The sequence below is a fragment of the Anabas testudineus genome, chromosome 13 (genome assembly GCF_900324465.2).
Source record: "Anabas testudineus chromosome 13, fAnaTes1.2, whole genome shotgun sequence".
Lineage (NCBI taxonomy): Eukaryota > Metazoa > Chordata > Actinopteri > Anabantiformes > Anabantidae > Anabas > Anabas testudineus.
In genome coordinates this window covers 7,889,419-7,905,265 of record NC_046622.1, presented here as the reverse complement: position 1 = coordinate 7,905,265, position 15,847 = coordinate 7,889,419, and the positions used below count along the sequence as shown (strand labels likewise).

Sequence of the window (15,847 nt, the reverse complement as noted above, 5' to 3'; positions counted from 1 at the left end):
TTTATTCATTTTGCAAAAACAACTTACTAGTCAGGTATAAGCAATCAAATAAAAAAAATCTGCTACGCCCGTTTAATTAGTGCTTACTTTCTGTGAGTATTCTGTAGTGGGTTTTAATACTTGAGCAATCAGAAATATGCAGAGACAAATGCTTTAGAGGAAACTGCTTTTCCAGCACATAAAACAGTGACTGTACAGTTTGTAGGGCAACATGTTTTGATTTTGTTCATGTGAGGGTTTAAAAGTCTAACAAGTCGGAGTGTTAACGGTATACTTTCAGCCATTTTAGCTGTGACAGAGATTCATAAATACAGTTTAACTTCAAATCATCAGTAATGCTTTATACATTGAAATGTAAAAGCAGTTCAGGTGTAGTCTTGAAGAGGGCTAAAGTACCTCCACACCAAGTGTCCAAGTGTTAGCCACTGTTAGTCACGTCACCAATGATCTCCCTCTTATCCTGTTGTCTCTTCAGTCAACAGTTCTGCAGCTCCCTGTGAGCTATTTCAAAGACTTGATATATTATTATGACGAAAACACATTTGTAGGAGGGAAAAATGTGAGAAAGGCTGCTTTGCTTCACTGTTTATCATGATGCAGATCATATTGGAATGTATCTGTTTCAGCTGCCACAAGAGTGCACTGTCAACACCAGTATGCAGTATGTACAGTAGTGTGGAAGTGGTTGTTGAAGAACAAGCGTGAGAGAATAAATAACTTTCTATAGAGTACACTCAGGGTGCCCAGTGTTTCCTCTGGTGCCTTCCATGTACAGCGCTATCTGCTCATGCCTTCTTATCACTGTGTTACCACTGGCAAAGGCTACAGGACACAAAGTTAGCTGCTAAACTTTTCCTGCCGTCGATCTCTCCTCTCCCCATCGGCCAGGGGACCCAGGGCCCCCGGAGCTGATAAGGCAGCTTGTTGTCTGGCCAGCTGCCTGCTTTGGGCATCTCCCTCTTCCCCTCAGTTGTTAATTCTGTTATTTTATTGTTCCTGTGTCACCAGGCAAATTTTATGCCAGTTGTTTGTGTTTATTGGTTTATTTTTATTCTTTTTTTATTTTTTCTTTGCTTGTGCTGTCTCTGTCTTTCACTCCACTCTCTTTCTGGCTCTCTCCCACGTCTCTTTCCAGGCGAAAAGAATTAAAAGCCATTTAGCGCCGTCTCTCCCCCTGAGAACTGCTCTGTAATTAGCATAACTAATTTAGCAGAAATATTTCTCTTTCCCTTAAATTTGCTGTTGTGTAGGGGAGGGAAGGGATTGAAATTATGATGTAGCGGAAAAGATGCCTGCTTGTTAAGTGTGTCGGTGTGTGTGTGTGTGTGTGTGTTTGCACTTAGACTATATAACCCCAGAGTGAAGGTATGCAATTTGGAAACTAAGTCTGTTTGTTCCAGATCCATTGATGTTGGAGTTCATCTGCCTCGTGGAATATCTGTGTGTGTGTGTGTGTGTGTGTGTGTGTGTGTGTGTGTGTGTGTGTGTGTGTGTGTGTGTGTGTGTGTGTGTGTGTGTGTGTGTGTGTGTGTGTGTGTGTGTGTGTGTGTGAGAGAGAGAGAGAGAGAGAGAGAGAGAGCGCTTTCCTTCATTTGTGTGTGTTTGAAGTTTTATCTTTGTGTGTTTTGTGTGCTGAGGCCTGTGTTGGCTGCAGCTTTATCAGCTATGGTTCCAGCTATGTGCAGTGTTCCTCAGGGGGTGCTGTGTGTCCTTCTGCTGATGCTGCATGGGCACCGGCCACTTGGACTTGTGGCTTAAACGCACATGAACAAATGCTCACATAAATACATATACACATAGTATCACAGGGTCACTGGCCAGGCTTCAGGACACATCTGAGCAGCGCACGCTGATGCCAAATGATGTTTGTAGAAAGTGTAGCACTCAGTCACACGTAGACGATGACCTTCAATCAGACTGAAAAGCTACTGCAACAAAAAACTAATTTTTACTCTTTTTTTTTTTACTTCCACCCGCTCGATGCCATGTGATGTTCAAATTACAGCAACACACTCTGCAGCCACCTTGATTGTCTTTGTAATAATCTGTGAATTGACCAGCTGAACCATTAGCTCCCAAAACAAAAGCTTTGTCCTCTGCTGGGCCCGTCCTTTGTCCAAATATGAATCAGAGTGATTTGACTGGGCTGTGTTATTAAATGAGATTGGGGGTGTGTAAAAATCCAGATGGATCATCAACTGTGCCTGGATGGATGAGTGAAAATAGGTTGTTAGAGAAGCATTATCTGTTAATGGAGGGGTATGACGTGATGGTGGCTAAAGGATAAAGGTGTCTGCCTCAGTTCAGGACAGAAATCAAACACTGGATTATTTGGTTTTTGATCAGGTCTGTTTCAAGATGACCCTTTATGATGTTTTACATGTTGTCATCATGTGGATGATGTTCAATAATGTGTAATAGGTTTACGAAAACTGACGTTGGTGAAGTAAGTTTTTAAATGGAGAACCTGTATAACATGATGGAGGAAGAGTTTGAAAGAGGCAGGTGTTTACCAGCCATGAAGGCTCTAATGAAAGACTATATAGAGCTGCTTTACATTAAAAGAAGGATGTAGGATAGACTAGTGGTTTCCCAGTTCCTCCTAGCTACTTGTAGAGGCATCCTTGGACAAGACACTGAAACCCCACGGACGCTGTCCAACCACAATTTCCCCAAGGGAATCAATAAAGTGTATTATTATTATTATTCTTCTTATTATTATTATTATTATTATTATTATTATTACATTTATGGGATATTTCTGTCATGTCATACCTTCCCACCTTTCCCCATGTTTCCTCTCAAACACTACATCAGGAGAACTTAATCCAGGGTAAGCAAAGATGAGGGACTTTAGACTATCTACAATTCTACTGTAATTCAACTTTACTGAAGTTCAGTACTCAATTACTCTTTCACCTCGCAGCAGTGATGTACTATTTCAACTCATACAGGCCGGTGCAGCTCCTCCTTCCAAAATGTCATGTGGATTTTATCTTTAAGGCTGATCCTAGATAATGTTAATGGTGTTTTAAAAGACAGATTATGAAAAGCAACAATGCCAGTATTGCTCTTTTTATTAGGATTGATCCAGTCTTGGACTGGTGTTGTCGTTATACCAGACGGATCCAATATCAAGTGATGCTTTAAGTTTTAAGTAGTTCCTTAAGGTCAGTCTAGTCCCCAGTGGTGTTGTGCCAGAGCTGGGATGCTGTCTGACGTAGCGTCTCATACACTCATTGACCTCTCACTTGTAGAGCCTGGCATCTTCTGGCTGCCCCCCATGTCTGTGAGTGTGTGTGTGTGTGTGTGTGTGTGTGAGGGAGGGAGGATAAAGTTTCTGTCCCACTTCCCCTCAATTATGACGTGTCTTTTGGATAAAAGCCAGGTCTCCTCTCTCCATCTTCATCGCTCTCTGTTTCTTCTTCTTAATGTATCTAAGGACTTGATTGGCAGAGATTGTTTCAGGGTGCTTTTGCTGTGTCAGCAAAATGACATCAGTCGCTGGAGAGCGAAATGGGAGAAGAGGTGAGAGCGAGGTGATTGTATGGAGGACCCATTGCCGCTGATGATAGAGGGACCACAGAGACAAAAGAGATGGGTTGGGGAGGGTGGCCCTGGTGGATAAGCTTTTACCATAATTACACCCACTCTCTAGTGGAATGAGAGGAGGATAAGATGAGAGAATTGTAGGTACTGTTGAAGTTAAGTTATCAAGAGTCAAGCCAAGTCAAGAAGAAATAAAAGCAAAGTTTGAAGACTGTAGGACAGTGCACTGCAAAGCGTGGGCAAGTAGGGTCAGGGTGGTATTGTCATTCACCTTTAACCCTGAAGAAGCTCCCTATCAATTTTAACAGGTCAGTGTGTTTTATCATTATGAAGTCTCCCTGGAGAAAGCATGCCAGTGTGCAGTGGGAGGTTTTTATTCAGCAGTTTGAGTCTGAAAACTGACAGAATGGGACTGTTTGTGTTCATGCCTTTATAGAGGATTTTTCAGAGACATTTTTGTAAGTAATCCAGGCTTAAAAATAGTCAAATAATGCTCACCAACATGGCAATCAGCTGTTTGAATTTAAGAACAATCCTCATTATATCACTAAACTCCACACATGTTGTATAAAAAATGATACCAAAGGGACAGGGGAGGTAATGTAGATTAGGATTGTATTAGGGTTGCCAGGTGCCACTAGTTTAGGATTACTCAGGGTATGAGTTTTACTAAACAACAAGAGGTTGCCATGTAGAAATGCCAAGAGATTACCTAGAGATGTTCCCATCAATTAGTTGTCTTTGTCTTCTCTGTAGAGGAGAGTATATTAAGAATATAAAGGTTTACTTTAATTTACTTTTAAAACCGTATGTTCCAATACGTTTGTTCACTTTTAATTTGGGTGATCTGATCTAAATTTAAATACCTTTAACCTGTAAATAAAACCTGAAATTCAGGAACTTTTGTCTCATATTTATCTTTTAATCATAAACACAAATGTCTTTGGCCTTGAGGAGACTGTAATACTGATAATTTTAACAGATGGAACAGATCTACTTTCTCAGTTAAGCAGGATCATCATCTTTGATCTTTAGAAGTATTCACTTACAACTTTCAAACCTAAAACCTCATATTTTCTTTTGCGCCTCCCTTTCTAGTGATGAAACCTTGACACATCAGGGCCGGTGACTGTCTCATGCTTGTCTCTGTCAGTCACTCTTTGTTTTTCTTATCTTTTAATTTAGCTTCCTGGCGTTGTCACTCCTGCCATCTTCTCGATACTTTGGCGCTTTCCTGCTGTGTAGTGTTGAGTGGTTACTCCCCCCCCCCCCCCCTTTTAAAGAGTCTCAATCTGTGAGTGGAGCCAGTCAGTCATTTGAGCTGCTTTGTGTAATTACAGCTGGGACTATTTTAATGGCTGTTTATCCACACGGCTGCAGTTATTGCAGGGAAATTGGGGTCAATTACATGATCCTCCAAAAATTGTGAGCGCTTCTATCCGCTGTTTCGCTCCCAACTCTGTGACCCCTTCATCTCATTTATACTTAAATTTCACACAGAAATAAAGATACAGTGTGTTTTGACAGGTACATACTGTGTATGAATAAAGCTAGCACACTTATTCATAAATTAATTCAAGCCCATACAGACAGTCTCCACCAGTCTGCAGTGGTCGTTTGTTATCCGTTTCTGTTCTGTTTTTGTCTATGTCTTTATAGATAAAAATGCAAACTGCAAAGTTTTTTGTTTGTTTTTGTTTAAAATCACATATACAGTAGCCGATGTGTTGTGCAATGACAACTTTGAAACTGATTTTCCAACTTTACAGTAAATGTTACTATTATATGCTCTAATAAATTGGTGAGTTCAGGGTTGAAAACAATAAATATGTTACCACTTGAGCTACAACTTGACCTTCATGTATTAGTCTATTTGCTAAACTAATTTAAAAAAGCTATTAGCAGTTTCAGTTTGCAATGAACCCATGGATGTACCAACAACTATTACATGATTACTTTGATATTTAAGAATACATAAAAACATGATGGATTCTCCAGCAAGTCATAAGGAGCATCTCTTTTTCTTTGCTTTCCTTGTGGATTTATGAATGTTGATTCGCAGCCGACACATAACGACAGATAATGATAACATGAAAATGTGTGTAGCATGTCTGTGTGTGACTGAGCTACAACCTAGAAGGAGAAAGTTTTGTTATGCAGATGAGCACTAAATGTTGTAGATAACCGTAACTGCGTGTGTGCGTGTCACAGCCTCTGCTGCAGCTCCATCTGCTGAACATGTTGATACTGTACATCGTCCAAATCACCGAGCGAACCTGCAACAGCTAACTCTCCATCACCAACGTGTCTGTTCTTTACACCTCGCACACTGTCTTTACCTTACATAAAGTAGGAGAATTTAGGGCTCCTAAACCTCCCTGAAGAGGCCTGCCCACAGTTTTAAAACCTCTGTTATTAAAAAAATGCAAATGTCTCTGGAAGGGGGATTTAGACTGTCATGTGACACTTTCATGGGTGTAGCAGGTATTTAAAAGATTTCCTGAGGGTTGGTGAAAGTTAGCTGATCTTCCAGATGGCTCACTCAGTCTTATGAAACTCCTGCTGTACATACTTTCTTTAGATATTAAAAGTTGATAGTTAATGCACAAAACCTCATAACTTCTTTTCACTTATTCTAAATATCATACAAAACAGACACATCTGAAATATCGACTTATATAATGTGTTGGCCTTTTTGAAAATGATTTATTTCCAGTGCTCTCCAATTTGTAACATCTACAGCATGGCATTCATTCATAAATTAATGAAAGGGTTATAAAGGCAGTGAATAATAAATCAATGTACATAAAGAATGAAATCTAAAACTACTGTTGTTGACATGGGCAGTGATTAACATTTATCATTAACACGTTGTTGTTAATGTTTTTTAATGTCCAAAATATAAAGTAGAGGTTGAGGAACATCCTACAAATTACTCAATTTGTTGAATTGTGATCTTAAAGAAAATTCAGGATCAGACTGAAACAAAAAATCTGCCTTTGTTATCTAAGAATGGACTCCATAGCGTGGGAATAAGGTCAGTAAGCAGTAATTCTCTGAATCAAAGTGTATTTCTCTGCTCTTGCTAGGCTTTAATAATGCTGTATGAGATTCCTATTTCGCTGGCATCTTCAACCCAAGCGGATGGATAACGATGTTAGGAGAATCTTAACTTCATTTCAGCTGCATTTTCCTGTGTGGTTTGTCAAATCCTCCTCAGTCTAAAGAGCTGACATTTCAGAAGTGCCTCTTCAGAGGTGAGGTATACGAGCTAGCAGCTAACAAAAGGTTTTTGTTACCATATCCTCTAAGGATGAAGTTTAATCAAAGGTAAAGCACATTTATAACTCACATATACAAAAACGGACCATCTCTTCAGTTTATTGCATTGAAAATGTCAGATTATCATCCAGACTGTAGAGCCATATCAGAAAGTCATTCACTGTATATTGAGTTTATATGTATTATATAGTGGAAATACCTTTAGCAATAGGTAATATTGTGGTAATAATAGAAAGGTGTGTCCCGCCAGGTGACTGGAGTGCAGTGAGATGTAAAGCAGGAAGTATCTGAATGAAGTAGAAGCTCAGTAGCTTAGTGAACCATGGTGTGTCTCCCTGAATATGTTCACTCAAATAATAAATGGACTTTGATACTTAATTTACAGAGGAACCTCCAACATAATAAATGTGCCAATAAGGAATTTGTCATTTTAATTTTCTGTGACTTCTACAATACAATTTATGTCTTCTGTTTTCTTTCAGGCCCACTTTTCGTTACTTCACCTGGCATACATGTATACTGGGCATTGTGGGTTGTGCTATCATGATGTTCCTGATCAATGCCATCTACGCCTCGGCCAGCATCGCCTTCATGCTGCTCCTGCTTCTGCTGATTCACTACCTCAGCCCCACTTCCAGCTGGGGCTACATCAGCCAGGCACTCATTTTCCACCAGGTCTGACACACACATACACACACACACACACACACTCTCTCTCCCTCAGTACTGCCTTGTCATTACTAGAGCAACTAAAATCTCATCCCCTCAGCTTTACAAGAGCCTGTACCTCTGCCAAGCAATCGTTCTATCAGGTTTATAGAGACAAGCGCACACATACACACACAGAAGAGCAGACAGACTGTTCTCTCTCTCAGCCAAACACTTTGCATCTAACAGACAAACACACATTTTCCCTCTCTCTTTCCCAACATAACACTGCCTTGTCATTTCTATGGCAGCTATCGATCATGTTCATATCAGGGTTACCAGACACACACACACCTGCATCTTTTCCCTCTACTGTTTATGACACACAGACACAGAGCTTTACATCTCCCAGCTCTCTGTGTCCTCTATGTGGTGAGCCTGTTGCTCTCAAGGAGAGAGGGCACCACTGCCAAGACGGCCCATTGCCGAGGGGAACTGTTGCCAAGACTGTGGGCAGGGGTTATGGGCAGGGAGGAGGAGGGTAGCTGGGTTTGCCAGCAGCTTGTCAGGAGGCAGAACATTATTACAACCACTTAACTTATTGCGCTTTCCTCCTCCTTATCCTCCTCCGTCCATTTTCTCGTTCTGTTCCCTTAGTCTCGTCCTTCTCCTCTGTGGTTTCTCTCAATCCAAGTCAGCAACAAGTAGCAGAGGGTTGGCCAGAGGTGACAAAGGCATCCCCTAGAAATCTGTTTGGCCACCTGGACCAGGGCCTCTCTATGATGTGACTGTTAACATAGATGGAAATTCAATCAAGCAACTACAATATGACCACATAGAGCCACAAGAATACTACAAGTAGATGCAGAATGAACATAAAGTGTGCTCATTGACCACAAGATGATGTGAAAGTTTGATAAAGTGATCCAGAATGACAAGACATAAAACACAGAAACAAAAAAGCATGTAAGCATAAAGTGTCTTGATCCTTTTTGTATCCAAGGCCTACATCTATCGATGTGTGTAGACAGTGTGACAAATAGCAGCTTTCTACTGATTTTATTTCATATTAGAATAATTAAAAGGTACATATTCGATATTCATTATCGATTTCTATCAGTATCCAACAGCCTTCTGAGAACCAGATTAAACATGAGTCTTACTTATTTTACAGTTGTGCGTGCAGTGTGTTCTGTAAAACTGCTCCCCATCCCATTCAAAAGTCTCTAAAACCACCGCTGACGAGGAGCCAGTATGATTTAGACAATTATACTAGAGAGAGAGACCTCATGTGTGCATGTACATATCTCATCTCATCATCATTTTCTGTTCCTGCACCCTCTGGCAGCAGCTATTGTGGCAGGGTGCCAACTGGGTGACATTGAAGCAGTGAGAGGAGATACAACAGCTCACAAAAAAGCGCGCACACACACACACACACACACACACACACAAGTGGAGATAACAGGCGTCCGACAACAGTGTTTAGTAGAGAAGAGAATGGGAGGGAGGACTACGGCAAGTAAGGCAAAAGATAGAGATAGAATATAAGCAGACAGAGAGGATGAATCATTGAGAAACTAAATGATGGATGAGACTGAAGCAACAGAGGAATGATGATAGCCTGATGGATGAGAAGACAGGAGGAAATGGAGAGATAAAGAGAGACAGATGATTAGATGAGTGGAGGCAGTTGGTCTTCGCCTCTGGGACCTTGTTTTGGTTTTTATTTGTGTTTTTTTACAGCAGTTACCAGACACGAGCATGACAACAGTTGTGGTGATTATGATAGTAATAATGTTGGAAACGCTTGCATCCTTATTTTTGATTGATAGATGTATAAACACACACATACGCAGAGAGAGCTTCAGAGCCTTGTGCTAAACTCGCATTGCTAAGATGGTAATTTCTGTATCCGACTCAAGGGGCTATAGACAGACGGTATCTATACTCTAAAGATTATAAAGCCCCTTGTGGCAAATGATTTGTGATATTAGCCTATATAAATCAAATTGGCTTGACCTTGATTGTCTGCACAATTTTTCCAAATCTTTTCAGACTAAAGCCCAAAGGGGAGCTGCAGCACAAAAAGAGTGTCAGTCTTTCATTTTCCCCACAATTTCCAATCATTACCTCGCGTCTATTAAACACACCCTAAAAGTGTTTTCAAATGAAAGTAATTTTACAGTATTTTTATTCACTGTTCCTTGTAAGGCGTGTTTCTAATTCACTGAAAGCATTTTAGGCTCCACTTTCTTCCCCTAAACCATCACAAAATGTGAGGTGATTGATCGATTCGAGCAAAGTTTCCTTTACTGACTTTACTTCCCTGCTGTGCTCACACCAGAGACTTTCTTGTCTTTTGACTTAAAACTTCTGTGTGACGTCAAAATAGTGTTAATCACTCCACTTAAGAGTGAAAATGCTCTGAAGAATAGAATTATCCTTTTAAGTCTCCCTTCCTCTGCAAAAGAAACGAATGTGACAGTGTAGACAGCAGCTTTAATATGGCGGACATGTTGGCACTGAGTTAATGGCCACTAATTCCAATGAGAGTATACAGTAAATTGAGTGTTAATCATCCCTAGTGGACTGTAGGTTTAGTTCTAATGTTTGGTTCCACTTGGTTACTTTTCCTTAATGGTACCTTGATGCCACCTCATCACCACACTGTTAGAATCCTAATGATGCAATTACCAACACAACAGCACATGCATACATATACGATAGAGGTAAACACACACACACACACACACACAGCGATGTTGAGGCTGTGATTTAAAAGGAGTAGTTCCACATTTTGGGAATTGCGCTTGCAGAAGTACACAAGGATGACATTATGTGTTACCTTTGGACAGAGACCAGCTAGTCGTTTCCTAATGTTTCCAGTCTTTATATTAGGCTTAGCTTAGCTAGCCAGACGCTGGCTCCAGCTACATATTTATCAGGCAGAATGCAGTTTATTTAACATATTGTGTCATAAGCATGTGTCTGTAAGTTATAATGCAGAACCTCTATTTATGAATTTCAGGGTGTGGGTCACATCTGAGTGGTACAGACCATGAAGGAAGAAGGGAGTATTTTTCAATAGAAACCTCTCTTATTTATTTATTTCAATTCTATGTAGGTGCGTAAGTACCTTCTGATGCTAGATGTGAGAAAGGACCACGTCAAGTTCTGGAGGCCTCAGGTCCTGCTGATGGTGTCCAACCCTCGCAGCAGTGTGGGCCTCATCACCTTCATCAATGACATCAAGAAGAGCGGCCTCTACGTGCTGGCACACGTCCAGTTAGGAGATCTCCGTAAGTGTGTTCGGCTTCTACCAACTGCATTTCCACCATAGCTTCACTCCGATTAGTCGCGATGGAACAACCTCTCACCTTTGAACATTTTAAATAAAGCGGTTTTTAGTCTTTGTGAGGATCCATGAGTCCAAACCGTGTTGACTTACTATGTTGTTTTCGTCATTTGAGCATTTAGAAGATCACCTGTGCACCGTTTCTCTCTCTCTCTCTCTCTTCTGAACCAGCTCAGTGTGAGAAGGCAACTATTAATTAGAGCAAACAAATTGGAAATGTGATGAGTTTTTGGATAATTTAACATTATTATGTATTTAGAGAGAGCAACGACAAATCTAAAAACTTCAGCAGTAATGCTGAAGTTTAATAGGAAATTGTGATACTGCTCTTAACTTGAATATTGTGCATCATGTAATGGACCTTTTTAACATGCTAGACCTTTCTCCATGTCATCGGCTCATCTGCTGTTTTATGTTTTATGCTCTGGAGGCGCCTTCTTTCTTTTCTGCAGAGGCACACGGGGCGTTTAAAGGAGCAGGGTCATTGATTGTTTTCTTTGTCTTTTGAGGATTTTGTTGAAGTTGTTATGCATTGATGGGGAACCCGGGGCCCACTCTGTATGGAGTCTTCACAATTCTAATCATCTGAGGGGAAAAATTATATGTTCATTAGCTGCTCAAGATCCTTTCTTTCATTTGACAAGCCACACGGTCTGGAAAAATATGAACACGTCATTCATTCACATAATTATTTTGATGAGGGGTTTGTTGTTAAGGGCTCGTATCTACTTCCACTTTGAGCTCCTAGTGTTTTTTTTATGTCTGTCCATTTATTTTCCCACATGTGTCGCAGCTATTTGACTCAAAATTGAATAAAAAGTATTATCCATGGGAGTATTAGTATTAGTATTAGGAGTCTGATGAGGTGCTAATGCAGCTGAAGCCATGACAGGCATGTTCTATGACTATATGCACTGCTCCCTACATACATATTGATGGTTTTTTTGGATGATTGATCACCTGCCTGGCTGTTTGTGCTTCCTTGTGTCTTTCTCTCTGTCTCACATTCTGTCTGTGCTGTCGTTTGTGCTTGCTCCTTTTTCTCTTTTTGACCCACTACATCACAACATCAAGTCTCATAGCCGTCTCTGTGTCTGATTCAAGCTCCATCGGACTTCACTTCTATGCTTTCTCCTTTTACCTGTGTGCCTTTTGTTCTTGGCCTTCACTACTCTTCATCTGTCGAACTATATTTCTCACCTTACGCCGCTTTGTTTTTTTCCCCCCACCCTTCCAGACAAATTACCATCTGACCCTCTTCAGTCCCAGTATGACTCCTGGTTGTCCCTGGTGGATCATCTGAACATCAAAGCCTTTGTGAACCTGACGTTGGCAGATTCTGTGCGTCATGGGGTCCAACACCTCCTCTTCATCTCTGGTCTAGGTCAGTACCACTATCATCATCGCTTTAATGACCTTGTTCATCAGTAAGGACACTGGTTGCTATTTAGGAGTCTTACTGCAGGAAGCTCATTTCTCTTTAGAAATAATATGCTAATTTTTTATTTTTAAGTTAACTAAAATTTGTACTTATGCATCTCTTAGCGTATAGTTAGCGTATCGCTAACTAAATGGATTTGAGACTTTCACTTAACAACTTGAGAAATTATTGGCATTCGATTGTATAAAAGAGGTCTCATATTTTCTCTCATCTGTCTTTTATCCTCCTTCTTTTGTTGTACTTTCTTTCTCTCCCCCTCTCTCCAGGTGGGATGCGTCCCAACACCCTTGTCCTTGGTTTCTATGATGACTGTCTTCCAAGGGACAAGCTGACAGATCAATCTCTATCTACCAGTCAGCCTACAGATACCTTGGACCCTTCACAAGACATCGAGCAACAGCCTCCTCTCTTCCACTTTTCTCCCCTGCGAGGGTCCAGTGACAGACAGGATTATGGGGAATTTGGTGACGGGAAAGTTTTGGGGGCCCAGGAATATGTGGCGATCATTGCAGATGCCATGAAGATGCTTAAGAATGTTGTGCTGGCACGATACTTTAACAATTTTGACCGAGCTCAGGTCCTCTCACCCCCCTCCACATCCCCAGGGATGGGTGCTGTGTATGTTGATGTCTGGCCAGTTAACCTCTTTCGTCCAGACAGCAGTAGCTATGTTGATACCTGCTCTCTGTTCCTGCTACAGCTAGCATGTATCCTGAACATGGTCCGGGCCTGGCGCAAAGCTACTCTCCGCCTCTTCCTGTGCGTGGAGGAGGGACGAAGTGTGAGAGGGTCACAGGAGAAGCTGGGACAGCTGCTGAAAGAATTGAGAATTAAAGCTCAGGTCTACCCTGTGCCTTGGGACCAGCAGGTGGCGCTACATTGGCAACGTCAGGGTGAGTGGAGCAAGAAACATCCTTCACAATCTCTTAATGCCACTGAAGAAAAAAGGAAGCCGAAAACAGATGAGGAGGAGGAAAGTGAAGATGATTATGCTAACAGCTTCCCAAGCAATGCCACGCGCCTCTCTGATGACTACTTGTCAGCTGTTAATAAGCTGATCTTGGACCAAGCCCTGCCACCGCCTGCTGTGCGTTTCCTGTACTTGCCTCGACCCCCTGCTGACACCCGCCGCTACGCCTCCTACTTAAGTCAACTGGAGCTGCTGACTGAGGACCTGGGCCCAACGTTGCTTATCCACGGCGTTACACCTGTTATCACCACTGACCTTTGATCAGTGGTGACACATTCGATGAAGTGTGCCTTAAATGTTGAAGGTTCTGGGTTCTGCAGTGTTCCCACCAGCTGCTGGTTTCTTTACAAAGATGTGAACTTGTTTTAATAGAGTATCACCACAAACCTCTTCACCGGCGTGGTACTGTGCACTGCCTCTCATAATATGGACCAATATAGAAAAAATTAAAAGGTAGGACCTATTTTTAGAAATGAATGAAGACTCAACATATACGATGCACCCTGGGCTCTTGAGGATCACAGAAAATCTTGTCCAAATATCTAATGCCTTCTTTATTTTACAGTGTTTGTGTTCTGTACTTAGTTCTCAGCAAAAACACTCAAACAGCACATGGTGTTCGTTTTAACAATACACACAAATTGTCCAAATGTCGACGGGATCTTTGCTTGTTCAGACCACCAGTCACTCATCAAGTCTTTCATTCCTGCCTAAGATATAGAGGTTCATTCTGTTCTGCAAAATCTTCCCCGTTTTTTAATAGTTTTGGTGTGATGCTGCTGCTGCTCACAATCCCTACAACGATCATATGTCTTCAGATCCCAAAGTGCCTTTCTAGTTAAGTAGCTGAAGCTTGGACTCGGTCCATCATGCAGTCCAACTGGACCTTAAAACAGTCATTTGAAGGAAATCTGTTTTTTCATTTTAGGAACTTAGAAGAAATTATGGTATTGAACAATAATAGGTACTAATAGGTTTGGTGCTAAAAGTTTTATTCCAAAAAAGTCTCAGGACGACATTCCCACTCTTTCCCAAGTGCACTTTTATCTTTCCTCCTGCCAAACTGCACGCTGTGCAGCTTTCCAAATCGACTTCAGATAGGTTTACAGCGCTGTACCTTGTGTGATTATTCATGTTATATTATTGATTTTCTTTATATGTTTTGGTGCTGTGTAACTTTTAGAAATGTTCTTCTTCACTAGTGACCACGTTGTTTGACCATCATCAGTGCTGAAGTGCCTAAATGATTCCTAACATCTGCAGCTTTGGCCTTTAACCAAAGTATTTGTAGCATGTAAAGTGAACCTGTGTAACTTGACATTTGCCTTTCTATGGCAGTAATGGATAAAACATAGCGTGGCCGTAGCTAAATACGATGGTGTGTTGTATTGAATTGACAAAGGGTTTATTTCTCTACTTAAAATAAAACTTACCATTTGTAAAACAAAGAATGTCAAATTTCTTCTTGTCAGAGGTTACACAGTCTCACTTAAGCTGCACCATCTGTGTTACCTAGCAGTGACAAATAGTATTTCAACTCCTTGACGTGTGCATAGTGCAATCTGTATCCCATAATGTTCAGTGTAACACTGGTGTAAGCGTTGGGGTCACTACATATAAAATAGATTATTTCTGACAATCTTCGTCACAGGTACTCTGACACATCTGTGCAGCCCAGAATTACATTGGAAAAAAGGCTATTACTAGACCCCCTGTCCCTGTCATGTGTGTTTACTTGTGGGCCAATTGGATCCCTCCTGTTTCCATGTATGGGTCCTTTTTTTGGTTCCCACGCTCCTCAACCCACCGATGACACTACATGTCTTCAAATCTGTGTCTTTACAGTTTTGCTTTTGAACGTAGAGAATCCCCCCCAAAAAAACCCACTCGTTTATTGAAGAAATGAAATGTTCAGCGTTTGAATTACTTCTGAAATCTTCTCACTTTACAAGATGTAAACTGAAATGACAAAAAAATAAAACATTTGTATTATGTGTCCTTTTTTTTACTTCCTTGGGAGATTGTTTGCACAATCTAGATCAAACTAAACAACCGCTCAGACTGTCCAGACTTTGTTTCATTTCAGCTGAAGACCGGCTTGTATGTCTCGCAGCAGATAGCAGAGGGGTTTCTGTGTGTGCACACATACTTGTTTGTTTGAGGTAAAGCTTGGAAATAGGAGCTGAGATAGCTCAGCAGCTCAGACAGATACTAGAGGGTGCCAGCCAGCCAAATTACCTTGTCCTAGAGCCACCCTCGCTGCCAACCAGGCAGAAATGGAATCCATCTCCTCTCTGAGGTGAACAACAGATTGGAGAAATAAGCCCAAATAACCATCGATATCTGTTCAGGAGGAGGAAGGCTGACATTTATCACTGAGGGAAAGACCCCAGCTCTGAGAGGATTTGACGTGTGTCTGTGTTTAGTAGGAAATACTTGTGTGGAGATAAATTCGACTCAGTTTGAGCTGTAAGTTCAGCCGTCAGTCAGCTAATGGACAGGAAATTAATTGGAAACAATTTTGATAACTAATTACTCGTTCACATTTTATGTGTCAGACAAACAAGGCGTGAAGACATCATCTTTGGCACGGTGAAAA

At 41.2% G+C, this 15,847-nt stretch overlaps 1 protein-coding gene across 1 annotated transcript in view; it reads left to right on the top strand.

Moving 5' to 3' along the window:
* Nucleotides 1-15,256, top strand: part of zgc:153039 (uncharacterized protein LOC767698 homolog) — a 48,091-nt gene extending 32,835 nt beyond the window's left edge. Inside the window, exons 10-13 of the mRNA XM_026341438.1 lie at nt 7,314-7,506; nt 10,607-10,781; nt 12,075-12,221; nt 12,545-15,256. Of these exons, the coding sequence (XP_026197223.1) occupies nt 7,314-7,506; nt 10,607-10,781; nt 12,075-12,221; nt 12,545-13,509 (1,480 nt within the window). The 3' untranslated portion in view covers nt 13,510-15,256. The remainder of the gene's footprint in view (nt 1-7,313; nt 7,507-10,606; nt 10,782-12,074; nt 12,222-12,544) is intronic.
* The last annotated feature ends 591 nt before the right edge of the window (nt 15,257-15,847 follow it).